A 26,040-nucleotide genomic window follows, 5' to 3' on the forward strand; every position below is an offset into this window, starting at 1 on the left:
TAACTGAAAGTGCAGTGATTCACTACAGCTGGAAATCTGAACACTTACAAATGGAGGGCAGCACATTCTACTGGGAAGTAACAGCCAGCATTTTGTGGTGAACAAAGCAGCAGTTTCAACAAAACCATTTTCACAATACCCACACCATCTAAAAATGTAAGTGAAAGGTTAAAATAAAATTAAAATAACAAAGCAGACAGAATGCTTTAAACAGAGTGACTCTGAAGCTAGTAGACTCTTAAATTTTCAGAAGAGTAGGAGAAAAACAACTTTCCTTAGACAATGCAAAGAAGCTTTTTTAGACTAAGATGGGGAAAAAACATGTTATCTTTAATACAATAAATGCTAGTGTGTAGCTGATCTCAATTGTTTTAAGGACATATAAACAGAAATGTGAAGTGCAGAAGGAGTGCTTTGCAATTCTGCCCATGATTTGTGTTGCACCATTATTGGCTACACAATTTCTTGCTTTCCGTGAGATAGCATGTTGTGCATGTTGTGTATATTTGATTTCATACATACATGTGAGATCACATGCTGTGATAGGGACCTCTATAACGTGGGGGGATATAGCATGGAAGAAGCAGCTCTCTAAATAGCCATCTATGCAGTATATGACCCTAATATCAATAGTACTTGAGTGCCCCCAATCATTCATGTATTTATTCTCTCAACAGCCCTGTAAGGTAGAGAAGAACTCTCCCCATTTTATAATTGGGGAACTGAAGCACCTGATAGACCAAATGGCACAATAAGGCTATGACTGGGAACTGAACCCAGGACTCTTTGTCAGTCTAAAAACCTGCCTACCAGACCAGCTTCCTACACTTTGCCTCAATCTAAAACTCCTCTATGAACATCTGAAGTGAAATGTTTTGACAGCAAATATATGTGAACTCTGCTCTTATACTGCATGCAAGGGTACATAATTTGCTCTGGAGTGTATAAACACATTGACAGGCCCTCAGGGATTCAAGGGGGGCAGGGAGCGTGCAAGGAGACTCCCTCACAATATGGGCCCCATGCATCAGCACTTCCCCAGTGCTTGGAGAAGTGCAGGGATCGATCTCCCTGTGCACCCCAGGGCACACATTGCCCTAACACAGGGGTCGGCAGCCTTTCAGAAGTGGTGTGCCGAGTCTTCATTTATTCATTCTAATTTAAGGTTTCGTGTGCCGGTAATACATTTTAATGTTTTTTAGAAGGTCTCTCTCTATAAATCTATATATTATATAACTAGTGCTGTATTGTAAAATAAACAAGGTTTTCAAAATGTTTAAGAAGCTTTATTTAAAATTAAATTAAAATGATCTTACGCTGCCGGCCCACTCAGGCCGCTGCTGGTCTGGGGTTCTGTTCACCTAAGCCACTGCCGCTCAGGCAGGGGCGGCTCTAGAGATTTTGCCGCCCCAAGCACGGCAGGCAGGCTGCCTCCGGCGGTTTGCCTGCGGAGGGTCCGCAGTTCCCGCGGCATCGGCGGACCCTCCGCAGGCAAGCCGCCGGAGGCAGCCTGCCTGCCGCCCTCGTGGCGCCGGCAAAGCGCCTCCCCGCGGCTTGCCGCCCCAAGCACGCGCTTGGCGTGCTGGGGCCTGGAGCCGCCCCTGCGCTCAGGGGTTCCATCTGCCGGCTCCTGTCAGCTGGGATCCCAGCTGCCAGATCCGCTCAGCCCGCTGCCGGTCTGGGGTCCCGGCCCTGCCCACATACAGTGGGTACCTACCTTCTCCCTGGTTCTGACCCATTCTCTTCCTCTCTCTGCACTGAGCTGGGGGTGGGAGTGCACAGAGCACTGGGCTGGGGGTGAAGGGCCAGGAGCTAGAATGAGGGAGGGAGCTCAGGGTTGGGGCAGGAGGTTTGGGTGTGGGGCACTTACCTAGGCAGCTCCCATTTGATGCGAGGGGTGCAGGTGGGAATGTGTGTGGGGGGAGGGTTCAGGACCTCCTATTTGGTGCTCAGGGTGGGGGGGTGCATGCGGAGGGGGGGGGGCTGCGGATGTGGGGGGTGCAAGAATCAGGGCAGAGGGCTGGGGGCACATGAGGGGGGTGCAGGTGTCAGGGCAGAGGGGGGCTGCGTATGTGTGGGGGTGCCAGAGTCAGAGCTGGGGTCGTGGATGCGGGTGAAGGAGTCAAGCAGAGGGCTGGGTGTGTATGAGGGATGTACAGGGCTCAGGGCAGGGGCCTGGGGGGTGTGCGGGGCTCAGGGCAGAGGGCTGGGTGTGTGTGTGGGGGGGTCAGGGCTCAGGGCACAGGGCTGGGTGACTGCCCCCCTCAGAACCCCCAAATGCCCCACACCTTGGCCCCTGACTACCCTCTCCTGGGACCCATGCCCCCAACTGCCCCCCAGGACCCCACCCCTATCTAAGCCTCCCTGCTCCTTGTCCGCTGACTGCCTCCCTAGGACCCTACCCCCTACCTGTCCCCTGACTGCCCCGACCCTTATCCACACCCCTGCCCCCAGACAGACTCCCAGGACTCCCATGTCTATCCAACCGCTCCCCGCCCCCTGACAGGATCCCCAGAACACCCGACCCATCCAACCCCCGCCTGCCTCAACCCCTCTCCGCACCCCTGCCTCCTGACAGGACCCCCAGAACTCCTGACTCATCCAACCCCCCGGCTCCTTGTCTCCTGACCACCCCCTCCAGAGACCCCTCCACCCTAACTGCCCCCCCCAGGACCCTCCTTGATCCCTGTCCCCTGACCGCTCTGACCCCTATCCATCCCCTGACAGACCCCAGGACTCCCAGGCCCCATCCAACCTCCCTGCTCCTTGACTGCCCCCTCCAGAGACCCCCCCCCGCCCCTAACCACCCCACCTGGGATCCCACCCCCATCCAACCCACCCTGCCCTCTGTCCCCTGACTGCCCCCACCCCTTATCCAACCCCCCCTGGCCCTGGACCCCTTATCATGAGGCTCCGAGCAGAACCAGATACGCTGCCCCGCAGGAGCATGCAGCCCCGCCCCTCAGAGCATTGCGCGCGTGGCGGCAGGGCTCCAGTTAAGTGGGGAGCGTGTCTGCCTCCCTGCGGAGACAAACATTGCCCTGCGGGAGTGCGCAGTCCCGAACCCCAGAGCGCTGCACATGCGGCAGGACTCCAGGGGAAGGGGGGAAGGCGGGGGAGGACCTGGCGGTTTGCTGCGCTTGGCTGGGCGCTCCAGCCTGGGAGCGCGGACCCCGTGCCTTGCCGCGCCGGGAGAGTGGGGCCATTTGCCCACCCCATGCGCACGCCTATGCTTCTGCTCCCTGCCCCCGCAGGGGGAGCGGAGGGCAGAGGAGAGCGGGCCGGGCTGGGCAGGATTTTTAATGGCACACTGGAGTCCCGGCAGGCAGAAGCGTGCCATTAAAAATCGGCTTGTGTGCCGTCTTTGGCACGTGTGCCATAGGTTGCCGACCCTTGCCCTAACAGGACAGGAAGGGATGTGGCAGAGGGGTGGCCCTGCCCTTGTCTCTGTTTCCTCTCCATATAGCTCTGCAGATGGGGCAGGCATTCTCGGAGGACCAGGGTGGTGCAGCCTGTGTATTGGCCCATTAAGACAGTGGTTCTTAACCAGGGGTCTGCAAGCAGGTTTCAGGGGGTCCACCAAGTATGTCCAGTGTTAGACTCGTTAGGGCCCAGGGCAGAAAGCTGTGCAGGACTGCAGCCCGAGCCCCAGAACCCAGGCCTGAAATTGAAGCCTGAGCAATTTAGCTTCCTGATGCTCCTTGTGGTGTGGGGCCCTGGGCAACTGCCCTGCTTCTTACCCCTTAATGCCAGCCCTGGATTTTATATTGAGAAAAACAGTTGTGGCACCGGTGGGCTGTGGAGTTTTTATAGCATGGGGGAGGAGGGGTGGCTCAGAAAGAAAAACGTTGAGAACCCCGGCATTAAGGCACAATTGCGCTCTGTGCCCACTGAGATGCTGCTGCTTCCAGTGTGAGCCTGTCACTGAAGACCTCCGTTTTGGTTTTACTTAAACCACAGGCACAGCAGCTGAGAACAGAGTTTGGCGTAGCAAGTGCACTCTCAGCTCAGTGAAAAGTAACAACCATTTCGAACAAATAAAGGGAAACAGTATCTTTAGATCCCACAGCACTTCTGGCCATGTCCTGTTTTAGTGCCCAGGGACAAAGTTACAGGTAAAACCAGTCCAGTTGACTTTTCTTACGTTAATTTTGGCTAGTTTTTTCTGTATGGCTGATGTATCTCCAGACGCATCTGACCAGCGGTGCAGTTCTTCCTTTGCAGAATGGAGCCAGTCTGTGAATTCGTGGATGGCATCAAGGTATAGCAAATGGTCCTTCACAATGTCTTCCACTTTCCTCATTTTCTCCTGTCAATCACATGGAAAACACTCATTTGTGCACTTAAGGAGTAGCATAATCTTTGGTCTCTCCTCCCCTTCCGTTTGTAGTGCTGTTTTGCATGCCGTTTGCAGGGCTGCCTCCAAAGTATTCTTTTTAATAATTGCCTTATAAACTATCCATAGTAAAGAGCTATGTTTTGCCTGGTCCTCCCCTTCCCCATTATGCCTCAGCATTAAAGATGTGCACAGTTTGGTTGAGGAGAGGAGAAACTAGCTTCCCCAAAGTTCAGGAGGAGGGGAAAGTGTGAGAGCAGAGCCATGGCCCTGCTTCCCTTCTGCACCAGCCAATAGGGAGGCTGTAGGGAGAACACCCAATATATCCTTTCAAAGGATGGCAAAGCTGCTGCTGTGCTGATGCAGCATGTGCTCCCTTGTAGACCCAGATAGCATTCTGGTAGAGTGAGCAAAAGTTGCCACTTTCATGTTGTAAATAAGCAACCCGGCTTTCACAATAAGCCAAAAACCAAGCTTATCCCATTTCACTGGCTGTAGTTTAGATGCACAGTCTGACCTATCCTCCAAAGTACTTGCAACCCCTCCCAACTTGGTATTGTCCACAAACTTTATAAGTGTACTCTCTGTGCCATTATCTAAATCATTGATGAAGATATTGAACAGAAACAGACCAAGAACTGATCTCTATGGGACCCCACTCAATATGCCCTTCCAGTTTGACTGAACCACTGATAACTATTCTCTGGGAATGATTTTCCAACCAGTTATTCACCCACCTTATAGTAGCTCCATCTAGGTTGTATTTCTCTAGCTAGTTTATGAAAAGATCATGTGAGACAGTAACAAAAGCCTTACTAAAGTCAAGATATACCATATATAGGCTTTTCTATAGGCTTTTATATTTTATATAGGCTTGCAGAATTCAATTTTTATTTATTTAAAATTTTCACAGTTGGGCAAAATTATGGTGTTTAAAGGATTTTTTTATTTAAATTTTCAGTTGTGTGAAGTTATGGGAGTCAGACAATAACTATTTAAAAACAGTGGATGTTGAGATTCATCAAGTTAAAGCTTTATAACCATTAAAACACGAATTGTCAGCATCACATGTCAAAACATACAAAGTAAATATCCTTAAATCAAACTGTAACAAGTTCTCAGCCAGCATTTTTTTTATTTTGCCTATCTGTAAATTTCTATTATTATTGGTGGAAACATGTTTTCATTGGTTTGCCTGTGTCTGGTGAGTCTATCAACATTTACTAATAAATATTTAATCCTTCCAAGCCTAACCTTATGGAAAATGTTATACTGCCAGCCCCTCCTTATTAAATTGAGTAAATTCCAACTTGAGTACCTCTGCTGACTGCAGCTGACGCATAATGGCATGGGGAGAAAGGTAGTCTCTCAGACAGGCAGGTCCCAACCCATTTAGGGTATACAGGGCAGAACAGAAACATATATACCACTAAAAGCCACTCAGGGATGAAACGTGTCAACTGTGCTACAATGTGCTACAACATTACATAGCTTCAGGACAGGAAGGAAAAACAAAGAAATATTGTATCCAATAAGAAACTAGTTCTGTGGCCTGTGTTATGGAGGAGGTCAGACTGGAAGGTCACAGTGGTCCCTTTTGGCCTCATAATCTACACATTTATGAATCTATTGATTACAATCCAACTTTGCCTCCAGGACACTGTAAGGAAGGTGGGGAAAAACAGAAGACCTCCGAAAAATTGGTCCAACGCAAAGAAAATCCTTCATGATCTAAAAACAGACTATTTGTCAGACCTGCAGCACTTTAAAAAAACACAGCTCCTACACTACACCTGAGGGAGGGCAGCTAGCAGGAGCAAGAGGCTTTTGAAAGGCCTTGGAAAGTATAAATATGGGTGCGGGGGCATACAGGAGTCAATTAGCTAGCCTGGGTATTCACCCCCAGCCAATGGGAAAGTGGCAGACCTGAGGGAGGGTGGGCTCCCCCCTTTGCCACATTAGCCCCCATGCACACGCGCACACACACTCACTCACTCTCTCTCTCTCTCTCTTTGGGCACTAGGTTGCATCCCCTGCAGTCTGTCCAAGATCCCTCCCTTGGTGAGCTTGGGGGAGAGACATTGGCAGAAGGGGTCCAAGAACAAAACAGTTTGTATCCTCTTTCCTCGGAGACCATAAAGGTGTGCCCTACGACATACCTAATATTCAGTGGCCCATAAAACAGATACTTTCATCTTCATCTTCTTTATAGAAATGTGTTTTCTGTTCATTAAAGCAATTTGTTCTTCTCTCATGCCTGTGTAAAACACCCCCCCTTCTTTTCCATACATACACAAGTGAAACATGATGGAAATAAATGAGAAAGAAATAAAGTTTAAAAAAATGAATTGCAGAAATATTGTATATAAGACCTTAAGCTTGAAATATATGGATCTCATTACTCAAAATTCATAAATATTCCATCTGATAACCCCAGTTTCCCAAGGGAAACAAATTGTTGCATCCCAGTGAATTACAGCAAATTAAATTAGACTCTATCTTAATAACTGAAGCAAAAAAGCGAAGAAAACTTCAACACTTACATGGCTTTTCATGCAAGTAAAATTATTGAAATTGAGTGTCAGGGCTGCCCTCTGATTATGTTTCAGCATAAATATGCAAGCAGTATGTTATTTAAGATGTGGTTCTTTAGTTTCCTTCTATGTTGATTTTACAGAAGTGAGTGTAAATATGCTCATTACTTGAAATGGAACTGAAATCTTGGCACAAGCTCATTTATTAAAACAAGTATGTAAAAGTTTGCCTTCTCTTATGAGGCATTTACCTTGGCCACAGTGGTGATGTCACTAAACTGTGTTTTCAATTCCTCTTCAGCTGCTTCCCTGATAGAAGCATCCTCAGTTTTCTCATATAGTTCCTTGGCTTGTTCAGTGAGTCGATGCAGATCACTAGAGTGATTCTCTATATCAGAAACGATAGCCTGGAAGTGATCCAATTGAGAAAACTTCTCTTTCAGACCAATCTGGGTCTGTAAAGGCTGTTCAATTTTGTGATCCACTGACTCCAACCACTGGTCCAGCTGGCTTTTCCGCTCCAGATGGTCATTCCACTGCCTAATCACAGACTCCAAACAGCTTACATTAAAGACACAAACACAGATACAGTACAGGTCAGAAGTCTTGCAGGCCTTAAGGAAAACCAATTCAGTGGCTCTATAATACTCACCTGAGGAGCCCCATGGAATAGTGTTCTACAGCCTAGCACACTGACTGATGTTGTTCAGTATGTAACCCCTCTTTCACTAAAACTACTTTCACTAAAAAATAGTATTTTGTAAGAGTCAAATTGCCTGAAATTCAGTTGTGAAAATTTTCACAAACATATTTTCAGAATTTCACACAGCGCCAGAACAGTGAAGTGCAATCAAAAAGTTTTCATTCACCATTTTACTGGCAAGGTGATATTACCTGTTGTAGCCCAATTCCCTCTTCATAATTGTACTGAATACAGCAATTACATAGTTGGGTAATATTGACTAACTCCAGACAAGGAGGTGCTCTGCAAGTTTCACATGAAACTCCTATGTACCTTAATCCTGACTCCTGAATAAAAAATAGCCCTTGTCTCAAAACAATAATAAAAAGTGCAGTGATTATTGAAAAACTGACAATTTTTGACTACTCAGTTCTAGTCCTCTCAGTCTACCAAGCACACTGAACTGTGAGAGTTTTCTTATTGAGGGAAGTATTTTTGCAGTGACCAGTTTACACTGAACTCTGAACTCAAGCAGAGGAATCACCACATTGTCTTTCTCCATATTTTTTTTTCAGATAAGCACTTCTAAATTACATTTCATTCTGGGCCAGATTCTGCCAGCATTACTTACTTCGAGCAGAACATTACATTTCAAGTAGTCATCAGTGGAACTACTTGCAGTGTAAGGTACACATCGCTGGGAGAAAGGATGTCAGAATCTGGCCCTATGTTTAAAGAGAAACACAGTGAGTTTACCTCTGACAGCTCATTGAAGTGTTGATGATATCATTCCATACATCCTTTAACGTTTGTAGCTGGGTCTGTATCATCTTCTGCCCTTCCTCATTACTGCTTCTAAGGGCTTGTTCGCCTTTACCAATGGCCATGTTCAACTTAACTTCACCTTCGCCTTTCATTAAAAGGATCTCCTGTGCAGCAAAAAGGATCACATGTATCAAATCCAACCATCCAGCAAACATAAAGGAAACCTCCAAGTTGCTACTCCTCTAGCAATATTCACCATTGTCATTTAGTTCATTTACCCCTTCTGCACCATACTCCTGTGCATCTCTAGTCAACCTGGACTGCCTCACTGTAAGCTCGAAAGCTTGCTTCTTTCACCAAGAAAAGCTGGTCCAATGAAAAATATTACCTTGCCCATCTCGTCTCTCAATTTATATGTATGCAGAAGTGCTGTAGCAGCAAAGCATAAAAGCATACAAGTGCCATCTGGTGCCTCCTAAGGCATTTACCTATTTTGCAGCAGCTAATGAATAGCTATGCCCTAAAGTTGTATGACTGTGGCAGGAAAAATCCCTCTGTTTCCATGAATTAAACTCTAAGGCAATTTTGACCTGATGTGCTAGCTCATGTAGCCCTGTGCTTTACCTGAATTTGCATCAGCCGCCTCTCTAATGTGGCTTTGCTACCGACAGTGCTCTCTGCAGAAGCCAGCTTATCTTGAACATCTTTCACCCAGGACCACATACTCTGCAGTGCTTCCTCCAAGGCTTGATGCTCCTGGAGTGCAACCTCACATGTTCGCAACTTCTCCTTGACAGTTTTGACTAGGTTTTGATAGCTGGTGAGGTTTTGTGAAGCCAGACGTACTTCCCTACCAGCACCATGTCCTTCTTCATTTAAAGCTTGAGCCCTCTGGGAAAGTTTAGCAAAGGATTCTCTAAAAGAAAGATTTGGGATTGACAATTAATTTTAGAAACCACTTGAACTGTTATTGCCATAGTGATGATGGAAAATTACTTAATGCTGCCAGCATAACCAAGTTTGACTGCAGTCAGACAACTCATAGCTCCTAGAAAAGTTATCTGAACAAAGCCAAATTTGAGTGTATAATATATTGATTTAAAGTAACATAAATAACCTTAATGAGGGCCTACACTCTTGCTTTAGCAATAACTGTTTGGTGCCAACAGTAATCAAGCTAAGAGCAGCGATCAGCTCGTTCTAATTGTATTTCCCATGACATCCACCTCTATTGATATTGCCAATTCCTTCTCCAACATGTAATCTATCTTAAAATATTTATCTGGCTCCCATTACAGTAGTATCAGAGCACTTCACAATCTGCGAGGTAGGAAAGTATCATTATCCCCATTTAACAACCAGAGAAACCAAGACACAGGAAACCAGAGCTAAGTGACTTGCCCAAGGTCACACAGGAAGTCTGTGCTGAACAGAAAACTGAACCCAGGTCTCCCAAGTCCTAAACTAATGCCCTAGCCACTGGATCATCCTCCCTCTTGTTCCTGTATGTACTATGTTGAAGTCACATCAGACAAAAACCCTGCTGGAACAGCCCTGGATGGATGGATGAGGATCGAGTAAGTGCCTTCTTTTAGTATACTGTGAGGTTTAGCAAAACAATTGAATAATATTTTTTCTACCTTTTCCAACAAACTATAAAATGTTTGCACAACTACACAGTATACTAAAAATGGCAATTACCTCATCGTCCACTGGCTGATTCCCAACTCAAGTAGGATTCCATGGCTGGGAGGTTTCATGGGCACAGTGCCTGGCGGGCAGCATATGAGCGTGCAATCCAAGTGGAACTGGATGCCAGGGGGCAAAAGCAATAAAACAAAAAAGTTTTTAAATGGACAATGTGATGACTATTACTATTAGTGTGACTTTTGGGGGACATCTAAACCATATTGCTAAAGCTGAGGGTGCTGTGCTGTAGTGCTGTGCAGATCATCTTTACTAACAAAGTTACTTCAACTCCCCTTAAATAGAAATGAGCCTAAGCCATTAAGTTTGGATCCAGATTCAAATTCAGATTTCCCCAAAGTCTGGAACGGTTTGAACGCAGCCTCTTGTAAGTTGTTCCTCAGACAAACTGCATCCTCCAGCACCTCTCTCTCATACTACCCAGTCAGTTCATTTAACTATGGCTGAACAGAAGGAATAAAGAATGCTGGCAACAGGACATTAGAAAAGGTGTTTTTATACCTTGCAGCCAGTAACTCTTCAAGAAAATTTTCCACTTTCTGCACCTCATTTTTCTTCTCTGGGATGTGCTGTTTGCTCTCTCCTAGTGCTTCAGTATTTATCCTTTCCTCCATTCCACGGATCCACAGGGTCAGTTTCTTATGCTGATCCTCAAAGCTACAGAACAGAAAAGTATCCCTTTAAAAGGAATTCCTAGGTGTGCAAAGATACTATTGAGTTTATACAATATAATGCATACCCAGTAGAGCAGAAAAGCAGGCTGGATACCACTTTAATTTTTAGTGAATGAGAGCGTCACACACAGCATATGTCTGCAGTGACTACTAATCTAAAAATACTCAGCAAGGCTCTAAAAATGTTCAGCAAGATCATGGGAATTATGGTGTGCAAAGAACCTTCCAAAATTTAAAGTGACAGTGCTTGTATTTATTACTATATTCAGTAAAGATAAGGAGCCTTAAAAAAAGTCTCTCCAAATCTTGCTTGTAATTAAAATTTAACCCAAGATTTTTTTTTTTTTTAAAGATGTCTATAATTAGGCTCTTAAAATGAGACTTAGGCACATAAACAGTGGCCAGACTTTAAAAAGTATTGTGCACCCAACAGATCCCATTGAGGTTAATAGGAGTTTCTGGATGATCAGCACTTCTGAAAAATAAGGCCATGGATTTAGGAGTCTACTTTAGTTTCCTATTTTTGAAAATCTTACTTCAATGTGCATGCAGGCACACACGAAATTTCCATCTGATCTAATCTTGCTGTTTCATCCAACTACCCATTAATGCTCTTCCTGTTACATTAGCAGTAAACATATTCTGAGGTAATAAATACCTTAGAGCCTTTGGCTTTTGAGTTTGTTTAATCTAACATACAGAGCCCAATTGTTTCTCCAAAATTATTAGCAGAGATGAATCTCTGAACTTCTCTCCAGAGGAGGGGGTGAACAGGCCCATAGTTATTACTTCTTTAACTGCAAGTTTTAATCTCAAATCATCATCTATATCCTCACAGTCTGAAAATTTAAGCATTCACTGTAGTGCCCCACCTCCAAGCCATTTTATAATAACGTTCTGCAGCACATCTGGTTCTGTTGAAATAACCCACCTTCCCAGTTCTAAGGCACAGTCTTCCAGAGCCTCTTTATCTTTCAGGCATTGTTTCAGGAACCCCTGGAAGTCCTGGTGTGACTTTGCTATCTGCTCCTGGATACTGCTCACAACTGGTTTGGATAAATAAGCATACACATTTTCTCCTTGCTTGGAGACAGCATCTAGTTTGTTCTGTCCCTCACTAATCGAGTCCAACACTCTCTGTGTGAGAAAAGAGTACAGGTTAAACAAGCAGGATTAGCCAATAGCTAAGGAAGCACTGTATATACTAGGGATGACCAGACTTCTCCATGAAGTTCAGAGCCAATGTCTAGCAGTGGAACTGATTACAACTGGACCATTTTATTAAAATCTATGATGGATAGAATGGACAATTCCTGTCTGTTCCCAATACATCCCCAGCCCTTTCTGCCTGTTTTATGTAATTTCCAAGACTATGGGCAGACATTTTAGGGATTAGGGTTATTTACAAGAATTGGAGCAGCGTTTGCCCTGTTTATGCTCTTTTCCATGACAGATCAAGGAAGTCCTAATATATCATATCATTGTATATCTCAATGAAGGAGTGAGCAATAAAGTGTGGAGGAGTGGGAAGAAGAAAGAAAGATATTGTAGGGACAGATAGGAAAGGGGTAAGGGCCAGAGTGAGAGGAAGACAGAGACAAAGGAGAAAATAGGATATAGAAATTTGCAGAGAGGAAGCAAGAAGAGTTTGAACAGAACAAAAAATCCCACAAGCTGAAATACATTTGGTTGGCATCTTTTGGATGTGGTACAGTAATTTATTGCTATTTGGAGCCATTTTGATATTTTCTTTCTAGAAAAAATGGATTTGTCAGATTTCTGTAGATATATATTAGATAAGACATGGATGCAAATTGCCAAAAGTAGCTAATTATCACCTCTTGATCTGATATCTCTACCTGCAAATCATGCAGCTTTGCTTCTATGGCTTTGCTGTCCCCAGACCTATCAGACGACTCTTTTACTGCTTCCTTCACACCAGAAAACCACTCCTGGAATTCCTGCATCGAAGCTTTTAAAAAGAAACAGAAGATATGAACAAGTTTCCAAAAAGTCATTTTACACTTGTACAATCCAAAATACCAGTGCAGATATCTTATCATCCCTCATTAGGCGCCTGATCCAAAGCCTGTTGGAGCTAAAGGAAAGACTCTTATTGACTTTGGTGGCCTTTGCATCAGGCACCATGAGACTGGCCTTGGTGATAGACTATATAGAGCATTTGTGTCCTATAAAGAGATGTTTTCAGGGGGATTATAATGGGACTAAGTGGAAGATGAGAAACACAGGAGGATTTCATCAGGGAAGGCTGAATTGGAACTCCTGTCATGAGGACTGCGTGTATTAAATGAGGTTGAATTTTGTTTTTGTAAATCCTTCAGTTTGCAACAGACGTTGAAACTAGCATTTGGTGAAAGCACTTTTATGAAAGTCTCTATACAAGAACAAGAGTGTAACTGTAAATGATGTCAATGGAAACTTTCCACCAACACTCTCTGGCAGACTCTTCTGAGGCAGTCTGATTCATGGCTGCAGTCTAACGGCTCATCTTAACAAGCACTCAGACTCACTGAGGATGTGTTTCTCCAGAGAGTCCTGCATGCTGGCCTGCGTTCTGGAACACAGTTGGGTCACAGCTTCATACTTCTGTATCAGTGAAGTGACACTGCAACCCAGAGTCTCCAGTTCTACTGTGTGGTACTTGCGGCACAGGCTATTGAGATTCTCCTGAGTCGAATCGATGCTGCTCTGCTGGAGCTGAAGCTCTTTTTGTGTTTCCTAAAGGATAAGATTGCATTGTCAGTGCGACCCGCCCAGCTAAACAAAACAGCTGCCTATTTCCTCTACTTTCCTGCTCCTCTGCCCTTCATCCAGCCACTAATTGCAGCTACCAAGAGCACTCTGCAGCAAGGAATTTGTGGAGGGAATTGAGGAACAGGGTACTGGATTATACAATTTCCTGAAATTTCCCAACTGAGATGGCTCCTAGAGAATGTCAAATCAGCACAGAAAAATAGCTCTTTTTAGCATTCATCACTGTCATTTTTTTTAAATATACTTTTTCAAAGCACAACTGAAAATAATGTTTATTTGCAGTCAACAGTGAGGGTTCATTTGGGGTACAATAGAGCTGTGTGGAGAAAGATCATTCCATTAATGGAGGATTTTGATATTTCAAAATTTGGTTTCATTCTGCTTTGGAATAAAAAAACAATTTTTTTGGACATTTTCCGTTAAATGAGATGGAGCTCCATCCGGTGGGCTGCCCCAGAGCCATGGACTCTGGAAGCACTGGAGTCTTTAACTCCAGCTGCTGAGGAGCCAGGTGGGCAAGCTGGCAGAAAAGCAGATCAGTTTCTGATCAAAACCTGCATGGCTGACAGGGTTTCACTGGCCCCAGTCTGTGTCCCATCAGAACTTTATAAAAATCAAACCATCTCTGTAAAACATTTCTATTTTGACAAACTGGCAGATTCCAGCAAAAAAATGTATTGTCAGCATTTTTCTGCCCAGGTCAAAGGTACATTAGGAAAGCAATGTGAGTTGCGAGTTTGGGAGAGAGTGGGAGGATCATTAGCATTGCCTTTACCCATCTGGGGAACAGCATACAAAGCTAAATTTATATCAAAACTGAAGTTTCATCAGAATTGCTATTTATTTACACCACAAAAACTTCCATGCTGTTTGTCATGATATGGCCATGCGTGGTAGTCAGTATTCACGGAGAGTCTAGGATTTAGATAGCGAAGCTGCTGCCGGTGACAACTGAGGTGCATTAGGGCAGAACCTAATATTATGCTGAGTTCTATCAGAGCTATTAGCCCCTTAATTGCATGAGCTCCAAATTCACAACAATTAGAAGGGCAAAAAACAGGATAGCATATATTCTAAAGCAATGCCTGAAAACAGTTTGATGAAACAACATTAGTTCCTGTCACAATAAAAGAGACTGCTATTCATTTCATTTCTCTAAAAGCTTTGCAATACAATGAGAAAAAATGAAGATCAGAAATGCTGTTCATTTCTTTAAAAATACGACTGTGTGTTCTTCATTGATATCCTAAAGTATAAAAATAGATAGTTTTAATCTGATCAGATTAAAATTAACATGTACATTTTAATAAACTGACTGCCATTATGACCAATCACATAAAGCAATGCTAGAGTTAAATACAGGAGCCACTATGCAATAGAAAGTATATCTTCTGTAACACTTACCTTCACTTTACCTAGGCTCTTGGGATCCTGGTTACAAGCACAGTTTAACAGTGACTCTTCTACTTTTGTGAGCCAGTCTGTCATGTGATCTATAAACTTTAATAACTGCATCTTCTGAGCACTGAAATCTTCCAGTGTGTCTTTTGCTGTCTCAGACATTTCTTTGGCATGTTCCAGTTTTTGCCTTAAATCTGCTTCTAAGAACTAAATCCAAAATTTCATACATTAGAGCACTACAGTGAATCACTTGGGCCTAATATTGTAACTGATGGGCAGTTCACGTGGTATAACAGATGGAAAAAAAGGAAAGTGAGATGTGAGGCCCATTTTTTTTTATGTGAATGGATACAAATCTTTAAAGTAAATGAAAATGGCAGACACTGAGGGTGAAATCCTGGCTCCACTGAAGTCAATGGAAGTTTTGACATTGACTTCAGTAGAGCCAAAATTTAACCCTGAATGAATGGCCATCCAACTCTGAAAAAATTAAAAATTTAGTCTCCCTCTCTGCAGATTCAACATCGGAGTCATTAAACAAAATGAGTCTTCATCTGAATCAGACCTCCAAAATAAAAAAAAACAGTAAATGGGGATTCATGGTTCCTGTTTTGGCCAATTTCTAATAATAATTAGTCTGATTATTCTATATTCTAATCGTCTGTTAGTCTATAAGGTGCCACAGGATTCTTTGCTGCTTCTACAGAACCAGACTAACACGGCTACCCCTCTGATACTAGTCTGATGCACTGATTCTAATCCAAAGTGCTGTTTCTTGGTTTTGTAAAGTAGGCCAACATAATTATGCTCCACTGCAACACCACTGTTCAAATAAGAAGCTATATCTAAATTCAGATGGTGGCACGTGCTTATAAAACTTCAACTTCTCTGTATTCTACAGTATTTTGTTCAGAAACAATGTCAGTAACTAATTTAGAACTCTCTCAGTAGGAAGAAAAATGATCAGAATAAGAGCAAGTGTAATATGTTCCCCCAAATAGACAAAGGCTATAGAAGGGGCACAATTTCAGAAGGATACAGATTGTGATGAGTGACACCTATATCTTACCTGAAGATCTGCAGTTGACTCTTGACTATTGGTCAGTTCTTTGAGATCTGAAACTTTTGAACTAAGCTGCTCCAACTTCTGTCCTTTATCTATAACTTCAGACTGTAAAAGAGAATGTAATAAATATTTTATACTGATCATAAAGAGCTGAATGAAGCTATAGGTAGGTGCTTAGTAAATAGAAAGAAAGAAAGAAAGAAAGAAAGAAGTTTAGCTATTCAAACACAGTTAAACATCATTATCCCTTGGTTTCCTTGTCTCACAAAAATACTTCACTTTCTTCCTTCTTTATATTAAGTTCAGACATTTCACTAAAAAACCACACAGCTCATTTTAGAGTTTAAAATGATTAACAGCTTGAGTCTCTGAAAAGTGGCTCAGTAAAAATGGGAATGCCTTTGTTTATGAGACTGGAAAATTTATTATGGTCATTAGGTTCCACTTAATGGAATACAGAGTATAATGCACAACCCTCTGTTTTTTATTACAGAGAACTGAGCTCTGAAAAAAAGTCAAATGCAGAACTAAATTCTGTGTTGAAAAGAGAGTTGAAATAGGACTACTGCCTTTTATTCACTGACATGTTAGGATCTCTAGTTTATTCTATATATTTCGATGAAAATTCTAGAGAAACATTTTATTTCTCAAAAATTACAGAGAAAACTCATAACTTTCACTTTGTAGTTTCCTGAGATCTGAAATACCAAACAAATTTTGGATACAAATATGCATGCTATTTCAGGGAACATTAAATTAACACAGATCTCATTGATTAGAAGAGGTACATTAAGAGCTAAATTGTGGCATTAAGGTGGTGCAGAACCACCTCAGCAAAAATTCCAGGAGGCCTTGTGCTTGAGGGATGGACAATGCCTTCCAGAGCTCCTGAGACATGCAGATGCTGTGGCACTTGCAAAGTGTGCTTCTCTCTGTGCTGCTGAGACTTCTCTATTGGCTGGTCAGATAGGGGGCAGGCGGGGGGTGGGGTGGACTAATGGGCTACAGCCCTGCTCACTCCCTTGCAGAAGCCAATGCAGAGTAGTGGTAGCTGTGCAGAATTCCTGCATTCCTTGAGTGTAAAGACATCCACTGTACTCAACTCCTGTACAGTTCTTGAGCTCAGTTTGTCCCTTGCACACCTGAGGCCTGGGCACAATCTGGTTCCATGCAAAATCAGTTTGTTTGGCTGGTCCCAGTGAGAAATGGATACTATCGAATACAGTTTTAATGTAATCGAAGCAAATACATTCCCTTTGAAGCATTTAATACTATCTACCTGTATTACTAATACAAACTTATTATCTGTTTAATACATGATCACTATCTTTTTTATTAATTCCAGACGAGTAGAAGAAGCCCATTCTACAATGGACCTGCTGTATATTTTTGACATAACACTGTTCTCCTAAATACCCATAGCAAGGGAGTGCTGTAGTACCACAGCTCCTTCACTTTTCTAGGATTTAGAGTCTAATACAGTGAGTGGCTCTCAAACTTTATTGGTTCACATACCACCTTCTTAGAAAATTGTTGAGAAGTGAACTAATGGGCCATCAAGCTCACATGCCACCAATGGTCACATACCAGAATTTGGGAATCTCTGGTCTAATGTATTAAATCAACTCTTATTTAACAGCCCATTCTAGACAAAAGGAAAAGTAATGCATTAGAGTATTATTAATGAATGTGAATCTGCTGTACTTGCTGTTAATGCAGGGTAATCACAGTGTCACAGAAATGGAGTACTAGTGAACTTCAACACTGGATCCACCACCTGCTGTGTGACTAAGGCATAGCTCTAATAAAGTAATGAAACATTCCAGATATGCAGAGAGATTTACCATGGAGTGAGACTTGCAAGAAAGGCTGCTGCAAGGAATCAGCAGCAAAAGGGATTTGAGGCACTCAAACCAATTTAAGAGTGTCCACGTAAGTGGGCTTGCTCTTATTTTACTAAATTAGTTTCTGAACATATTGAGTGAAATCAGACCAAGCCCAAATAATTTGCCCTTTACTCTTCAGCACACATCACCTTCATTGTATCTACAGGAACATCTGACTTTTAAATTGGGATTTTCAAAAGTGCTCAGCATTGGCCTAACTCTATTCCTATTGAAGTTAATGGTAAAACTCCCATCAGCTCCAATGGGACTAGAGTAAAGCCAATGCTGACTGTCTCAAAATCCCATCCTTAATTTTCTGACAAGACTAATAAAAGGAGGCATGGTTACAAGAAAGATAATGACGGAGTTTAAATGCAGTTTAATTCCAAGGTACATCGGTATTAGTTCTGATACTAACAGACAGTCTCAAAAAGAGGGTGGGATATAGCTATTAGATTTTTGACATTCTCCCTAATGGGTTGCTATGTTTGGTAATAGTGTAACTGAACAAAAGATCAAGAAGAAAAAAAGCCAGATTCTCGGCTGATGTATATCGGCATAATTTCACTTACTTCTGTGAAGCTATGCTGATTGACACCAGCTGAGACTCTGAATTAAAGCATTTCAAACATTTGCATCATTTTTTTTGGTAAGCACCTGAAATTCCTTCAGGAAGGCCTCCATTTTCTGGCTGCTGTTCATGTTGCTGATACCTTCATTCAATTGAGAGATGGCATTACTGCACCATGCATCAATTTCATCTCCAATGGTGAGCACATCATCCCATAGAGACACGCTTACACTCAACTTTTCTACATTGTCTTCAGTCCTCTCTGACACCTGTTGGAGAGGGACAGACATCAATATCTTTAATAATTAATTTCATATTTCTTTAAGCTTGAACCAATTGCAGGAAAAGTAGCTCAGAAACAACTGGAAAACCTAACCTCGGGTCTCTTATTTTACAGACAGAAACACATTCAGAACAGCAAGACTTTATTATCTGCATTTTAGGTTTATTTATTGTAAAACTGAAATAAACCAGTACATGCCAATGCCTGTGAATGTGTATACTTTGACTAGGGAAAGAGTTGCAAGTGGAATTAGCTGAACAAACATCCATTGACTTTAAAATGTGTTATATTGCTAGAACCCCACCAAACATTGAAAATTCACCTTAGAGCCAATTTTGATACATCAAAACTGGTTCATTAATAGTGAGGGATGAAATGGGTCCAAAAAACCCAAGTCTCAATCCAAACATGAACCTTCTTTTAGATTAACTCTCTACACACACACACACACACACACTCTCTCTCTCTCTCTCTCTCTCTCCTTCCCAGCTTCCCTTCTTTGACTACAAATAAGCATCATACCTCTGCTTAAACCCATCTAGGGACCTCAAATGGCTTAGCAGTCTCAGCTAAATAAGCTGCGGTTTTCAAAACTCATGAGGTTTGCAACTAACCTGGGGTCAGGAGGTAAGTAGGGAGCAGTTCATCATGCACGCTAAGGAATTTTTCATCTGAGCAAATCCCAAATGTATGGTACAAGAACAGAAAAGAGCAGCTCACTAAGAGCTTCAGAAGGATTTCAAACCATAAGGGGATTTGCAAATAAAGTTCTATAGATATGAAATCTTAAAATATTACATTTCGTAATATACGATGGGCCACATACTCAGTTGGTGTAAATCAGAGTACCTGCATTGACTTTAATGGAGACTCACTGATTTACAGCAGATGAGGACCTGGTCCAAATTTACACATATTTCAGACACCAACAGAACTGTGCACTGGTCTAGTTTATACTAAATTACATCCAAATAGTCAGTTCCTCATAAAATGCCTTTTTTTAAATCTAGTAAATGTACCTAATATATATTTATATGAGCACATATTGTAGGTATAAACCAAACCCCAAATACTCATGATTTAGCCCTCTGAGATTTATTCCAAAGTCACCTTTAGTTAAAAAAAAAAAGTATTTTCAGTTCCTAAGAGAAGCACACACATTGCAACATATTCTCGGACTGTAAACTGAGTCTGCCGTATGAGGAAAACATTATTCATTGTCCTTACATCCAGCCACTTGTCCACAGTACTGTTCATATCTGTTTTCACCAGCATGGGATCACAGTTATGAATTCTCTTCAGCTCTGCTAGCAAGTGTTTTCCTTTATTAGTGAAGGCATCCAGCTCTTTCTGCTTGTCATTTAGTTCATTCTTGACAGCTTCATGCTGTAAACATAAATATTTGTTTGTTTAATGCAGTCATAAATAAATAAATAAATAAAAATTCAGCTCCCCAGCCATCCACCTCTAGAGACCTAAAGTCATTGAACATATGGAATGTGTTTTATAGTTATTCTAGTTTCTTACTAACAGTTGTCGGTGTCACTAAAGACAAGGCAATCTGTAGTTCTTGGAATAAGTGGAATAAGAAATTAATGTTCTGACAGTTAAAATACATAAGTGGTTATGCAATAAGAGCTTATGGGCCTATTACAGGACTGAGTGGGTGAGGTTCTGTGGCCTGTGATGAGCAGAAGGCCAGACTAGATCAGGGGTTCTCAAACTGGGGGTCGTGACCTATCAGAGGGTTGCAAGGTTATTACGTGGGGGGTCACGAGCTGTCAGCCTCCACCCCCAAATCCCACTTCACCTCCAGCATTTATAATAGTGTTAAATATAAAAAAAGTGTTTTTAATTTATAAGGGGGAGTCGCACTCATAGGTTTGCTGTGTGGAAGGGGTCACAATACGAAAGTTTGAGAACCACTGGACTAGATGATCACAATGGCCCCTTCTGGCCATAAAGTCTATGAGTGGGAGTTACAAGATCTGGGTTGTTTTCCCACTCTGCAATAACTTGCTGTGGGACCTTGGGCTAATAATTTACAAACTTTCCAAGCCACCATTTTCCCACCTGCAAAATGGGGATAACAGAAACACATAACAGTCATGCAGCATAATTCACTAATGTTTAAAAAGTGCTTTGAGAGCCTCAGACAGACGTGCATGTAGAATGTGCTGCAAGTGAGGGTTGACACATGCTGGCATGGCTGTATGAGGTATCTTGCAAACTCCTGCATATGTTCTTCTGGCCAATGTTGTCAGGAGGTCATTGTCATAAGGCTTATATTAAAAAATGTTACCAGCAACATCAAAATAAACTAAATAGAAATAAAATAAACCCTTTGTAAAATAGACGTAGCACTATGGACTAAAAGTCTTCTATGCAACAGTTTGTGAAGTTATAATTCAGAGAACTTCACTTTAACAGGATGATTATCTGAATTATAATTCCAAATAGTATGATTTTTATAAAACATAGCCCATAAAGAGACATGTTTTAGTATTGTGTGTTTTATGGTGCTGACTACTAAATATTAATGAGGATTTTGCAATATATCCACTACAGGCTTCCCATCAAAATAAACACTTTCTAATGAATGGAGAGAGTTTAACTCAGAACTTACTCTCAAGGCGGGTTGAGGCTTAAGAGTGACTTCAGGCTAGCCGAATTGGAAATTTAATAAATGTAATTCATGAAGTGTATGGAATATAGGGAACCAAAGTCCTTGACACTTTTCCGTGTCCAGTACTGTATCAAAGTAATCACTTTGGATAAACTAATCCACAGGCGCTGTCTTTCCAAAGTGTCGGGGGATGCTCAACCCCCGGTTCTGACCCAGGCTCTGTCCCCACTCCACACAAGGCCCCACCCACCCCGCCTTTTCCCACCCCACCCCTTCCCACCCAATTCCACATACTCCCCCGAGCGCACCGCGTCCATGCTCCTCCCCCTCCCTCCCAGCCTCCTGCATGCCACAAACCAGCTGTTCGCGGAGGACGGGACGGAGCGGGAGGTGCTGCTCCATGGGGCTCACCAGCGGGAGGGAGGCGCTGGGGGTGTGAGGGGGGAGCTGATAGGAGGGCTGCCGGTGGATGCTCAGCACCCACCATTTTTCCCCCAGGGGTGCTCCAGCCCTGGAGCACCCATGGAGTCGGCGCCTATAGACTAATCCCATTGCTGAGGGAAGGAGACAGAGAATGTGTCATGTTTCAGAAACAGAGGCTAATTTGCTGACGTTGCAGTATCAGTGCCCTGCATTGTCATGGAAGAGACCAAAGTTCAGTTATCGGCTTGTCCTTTCATTTTGTTTTCAGATGAACAAAAAATTATCCAAGAGGTTATTCTGGTAAAGCATTAGAAACATGTTAGGCATTTTCTTCCTCAGTGCCTTTTGAGTAGCGTATCCATCTCCAGTATCTATGCACAGCTTCTCCTTATATATAAATGTACCTTTAAAATCACTAAAGGAATGTACAATATACTTAAAACAATAGAAAAGCAGATGCCTGCAAATTGAAAGGTTTTTCTGCACAATATGCAGAGTGCACAATGGCCAGATTCTTCCCCCATCAAAGCCCAATAGGAGATTTACCATTGATTTCAGTGGGAGATGATTTGGCACCCAATACTGCAAGGAACTTTAAGCAAGGATCAGAGACCAACTTCTCTTCAAACACAAAAAGAAATGATTAACCAAATTTGTTGAAACCGAAGATCCATTCAGTTATTTTTAAATGAAAATATCTGAATTACCTTTGATAAAGCCCTTCTGATATCCTCCTGATCCTTCAAAATGGATTTGGTCATAGTCACGTTGTCACCATTCTCTATGACTTTAGTTACTGCTGATTTCAAACACTGATATTCTTTCATCAAATCAACCAGGACGCAGCACTGCTCCTGTCTGTAATGGAAAATAGCTGTGTTGAAAGAATGGTGTTCATTCTGACATTTGTGAATCCTGGGGCTGTGACACAGGCATTTGTCAGGGAGGCCTTCCTCCAGAGTGGCCCAGGGGAATCAGGTTAGAATGTTAACGCAGCAGGATCTATGCGGTTTTGTTCATCCTTATCACTTATACAGCACTCTGGATTCATCAATCTCAAAGCACTTCACAAAGGAAAGATCCCTCACTGCCATTGTACAGGTGGGCTACCTGAGCAAAGTGACTTGCCAAAGGCTACACAGCAGGTCAGAGCTGGCAGTACAACCCAGGTTTCTTGATTTCCAGTCAGTGTTGTACTCACTGGACCATTCTGTCTGAAAACCACAGTGCCATGTGCCATTCTGTCTGAAAACCACAGTGCTGGCTTCTGATTGTGCGTTTTCAACCTTTTGTATCAACTAACTTAAATTCGGTGAAGGATTTCAAGCTTCTTGGTTAAAAAGGAAAAAGTAGAAATGAAGGCTGAAGAAGAGGGAGACCTGTCCAGCCTCGCTGATTTTTCAGTCAAAATATTTTCTTTCTTAAGTTTAAAATATTGTTTCAAACCTCTCTGGCTTGAGACCATTCACCTGGAAAAGGGAACAGTTTGCTGCTGAAGCCGGATCTTATGATTTTATTTTGGATTTCCCTGCCTAGACAGGGAACTTCAGGTTCAATAGAAGTTTTCAATCAATTCAAGCTCTTCACGAGGAGGAGTCAGACAGAACAGGAAGCCCATATTTCCTTTATATAATTTACTTTGTTATAAACAGTGTTCCATTGACAAAAGGAATTTGAGAGCCACAGATGACAAAGTGTGAAAGATGGTCACTTCTGAGTTCATCTCCTTCTCAGGAGCACACCAGAGAAATAACCATGCTCAGCAAGATCCCCACTGGCTTACAGGAAAACAGCTTAAAATAAAGAATTATATTTGTTAAAAAACGAGAGTTAAAATTCTATTTCTTCAGGTCAGAAAGACTCACTATGAAACTGACTTTCAGGTACTTATATGGTTCCCATTACCATAGTATCTGAGCAACTCACAGTCTTTACTGTATTCATCCTCACAACACCCCTGTGAGATAGGGAAGTGCTGTTATCTCCATTGTACAGAGGGAGAGCTCAGGCACTCAATGACTAAATGACTTCCCATATAGCAAGTCTGACACAACAGGGAATTCAACCCAGGTCTCCTGAGTCCCAGTCTAGTGCCCTACCCACCAAATCATTCTTCCCCGCTGCCATAGCTGGCCTGTAGTTGGGTGAGTTAAAGGGAGCAAAATAACCCAGTTACATAACTCTTAAAACTGCATGTTTTATTCTTGGCTCTATCTCTAACTTGCTGCTTTGTGTGTCCTTGGGTAGGTCATTTGGCTGTTCTGACTCAATTTCCCCATATGTAAAATAGGGATAAATATACTTCCACAAAGGATATTATGTGGATTAGTTAGGTAACGTCTATTCATTGCTTTGAACATGTACATACTATTATTATTATTTATTATTAAGCAAGCAGGTATGGCTTTATATACGTATGGTATCTTCAGTTCCCAGGTGGTGATGTCTGGCCTCTGAGACATCTGGGGAACTGGGGGGCACTGGCGCTAGTGCCTCCACAATGGAAATGCTGATCTATATTTCCATCTCCGTGTGTCATTCTTAAGTGAGTTGTTTTATGCACTCAGGCTGAATGGGGCTCCACGACTTCTGGGAGTGGAGGTGAGAGCAGGACCCAGAGCAGCTGTCGCAGCGGGAGCAGGCAGGAACTGGGATGTTAGGGTTGGGAGCAGCTACTCCAGTGAGAGACGCAAATCTCCAGAACCCCGCCCCCAAACTGTAGCTGGCTGCCCCCTCCCAAAGGACCCCAAGTCTTTGTAGCTCTCCTCACTCCCCATACAGAGCACCCACCCTGATTCTCCTTCCTATTCCTGACACCCCGACCTCCCCCACTGTCCCTGACTCTTCCCACTCCCCATGTCAAGCAGCCATCCGGACTTCCTCCTGCTCCACATGTTTAGTACAATGCGTTGTGTGTTTAGGTCTCACTATTCACCTCTGTCCCCCCCCATTCAAGGTGAGCTTCCACTGCTTTATCCATGCCTAAAATAAAGATGAGCAGCAGGTAGTGACCTTGACAGAATAGGTATAAGAGCCTGGTAAATTCAGTCCTCCTCCTCCCCTTTGTTCAGATCTGTCCACCTCGTTACCAGATAGATATTGGGAAACTAGAGTGCATTCAAATGAACATAACACCTGTGGTGACTGTGATAAAGGGACTGACAAAGGATGAAATCTATAAAAGTGAAATGCACATAGCTTGGCTAAGTGCCAGCGTGTATACAAATATTTGAAGGGTGTCAGTACGAAGGAGAGAGAGGAATTTTACAGTATAACCCAGAGTCATGTTTGAAAGAGCCTACTGCTTATTTCAGCAAAAAAACCCAAACAAACAAACAAAAAAAATGAATGTACAAGCCAAAAACCTTAAGAGAATGTTAGTTTTCTTTTCAAACAAATGCAAATGCAGTTAAGACTGGGAAAAATTACTGGAATATATATCAAGAGAATATATATCAATATATACGTATATAGAGAGATAGACCCCACCATGCCCTGCTGAGTATTATCTAACACAGGGGTGGGCAAATTTTTTGGCCCGAGGCCACATTGGGGTTGCGAAACTGTATGGTGGGCCGGGTAGGGAAGGCTGTGCCTCCTCAAACAGCCTGGCCCCTGCCCCCTATCCATTCCCTGACTGCCTCCTTCAGAACCCCCAACCCATCCCCCCCCCCGCTCCTTGTCCCCTGACCGCTCCCTCCCGGGAACCCACTCCCTATCCAACCCCCCCTGCTCCCTGTCCCTGACTGCCCCACCCCCTAGCCACACTCCCACCCCAAATCCCACGCCTATCCAACCACCCCCTGCTCCCTGACTGCCCCCCGGAACTCCCTGCCCCTTATCCAACCCCCACAGCCCCCACACCCCACCTCCATACTATGCCTCTCAGAGCCAGCCACGCCGCCCAGAGCTGGCATCGTATCGCGCTGAGGCTGCAGAGGAGAGGGGACAGCAGGGGAGTGGCCAGGGACTAGCTGGGCAGGACGGTCCCACAGGCCGCATGTGGCCCGCGGGCCACAGTTTGCCCACCTCTGATCTAACAAATGGCTTGAGTTATGATTTTACTCAAAACATAATCTTGAGCTGGGCTGACTGCCTAGAGGGTGGTGCTATATGCAGACACAGAGGAGACTTAAGCTCAGGAGTAGTTTCAAGCCAGTGGAAGACTGGCATGTTGCAGAGGTAGCATGCAGGGAAATAGTGCATTATGTACATTCTAATTACATAATATTCATGTAGTCTTAATGGACATTTCCAAACTTTCCAGCCATAGGGTAAGTTCAGAAAAGCACAAAAGAGCACATAATTAAA

The 26,040-nt window shown here is 43.2% G+C and overlaps 1 protein-coding gene across 1 annotated transcript in view; it reads right to left on the bottom strand.

Moving 5' to 3' along the window:
- Positions 1 to 26,040, bottom strand: part of SYNE1 (spectrin repeat containing nuclear envelope protein 1) — a 468,360-nt gene that overhangs the window by 235,087 nt on the left and 207,233 nt on the right. Inside the window, exons 41-53 of the mRNA XM_045009096.1 lie at positions 22,437 to 22,587; positions 19,908 to 20,066; positions 18,484 to 18,666; positions 15,944 to 16,045; positions 14,878 to 15,081; positions 13,230 to 13,437; positions 12,558 to 12,670; positions 11,630 to 11,835; positions 10,526 to 10,681; positions 8,942 to 9,233; positions 8,309 to 8,481; positions 7,122 to 7,431; positions 4,145 to 4,309 (exon numbers count right to left, since the gene is read on the bottom strand). Coding sequence (XP_044865031.1) covers positions 4,145 to 4,309; positions 7,122 to 7,431; positions 8,309 to 8,481; positions 8,942 to 9,233; positions 10,526 to 10,681; positions 11,630 to 11,835; positions 12,558 to 12,670; positions 13,230 to 13,437; positions 14,878 to 15,081; positions 15,944 to 16,045; positions 18,484 to 18,666; positions 19,908 to 20,066; positions 22,437 to 22,587 — 2,422 coding nt within the window. The remainder of the gene's footprint in view (positions 1 to 4,144; positions 4,310 to 7,121; positions 7,432 to 8,308; positions 8,482 to 8,941; positions 9,234 to 10,525; positions 10,682 to 11,629; positions 11,836 to 12,557; positions 12,671 to 13,229; positions 13,438 to 14,877; positions 15,082 to 15,943; positions 16,046 to 18,483; positions 18,667 to 19,907; positions 20,067 to 22,436; positions 22,588 to 26,040) is intronic.

The sequence above is a fragment of the Mauremys mutica genome, chromosome 3 (genome assembly GCF_020497125.1).
Source record: "Mauremys mutica isolate MM-2020 ecotype Southern chromosome 3, ASM2049712v1, whole genome shotgun sequence".
Lineage (NCBI taxonomy): Eukaryota > Metazoa > Chordata > Testudines > Geoemydidae > Mauremys > Mauremys mutica.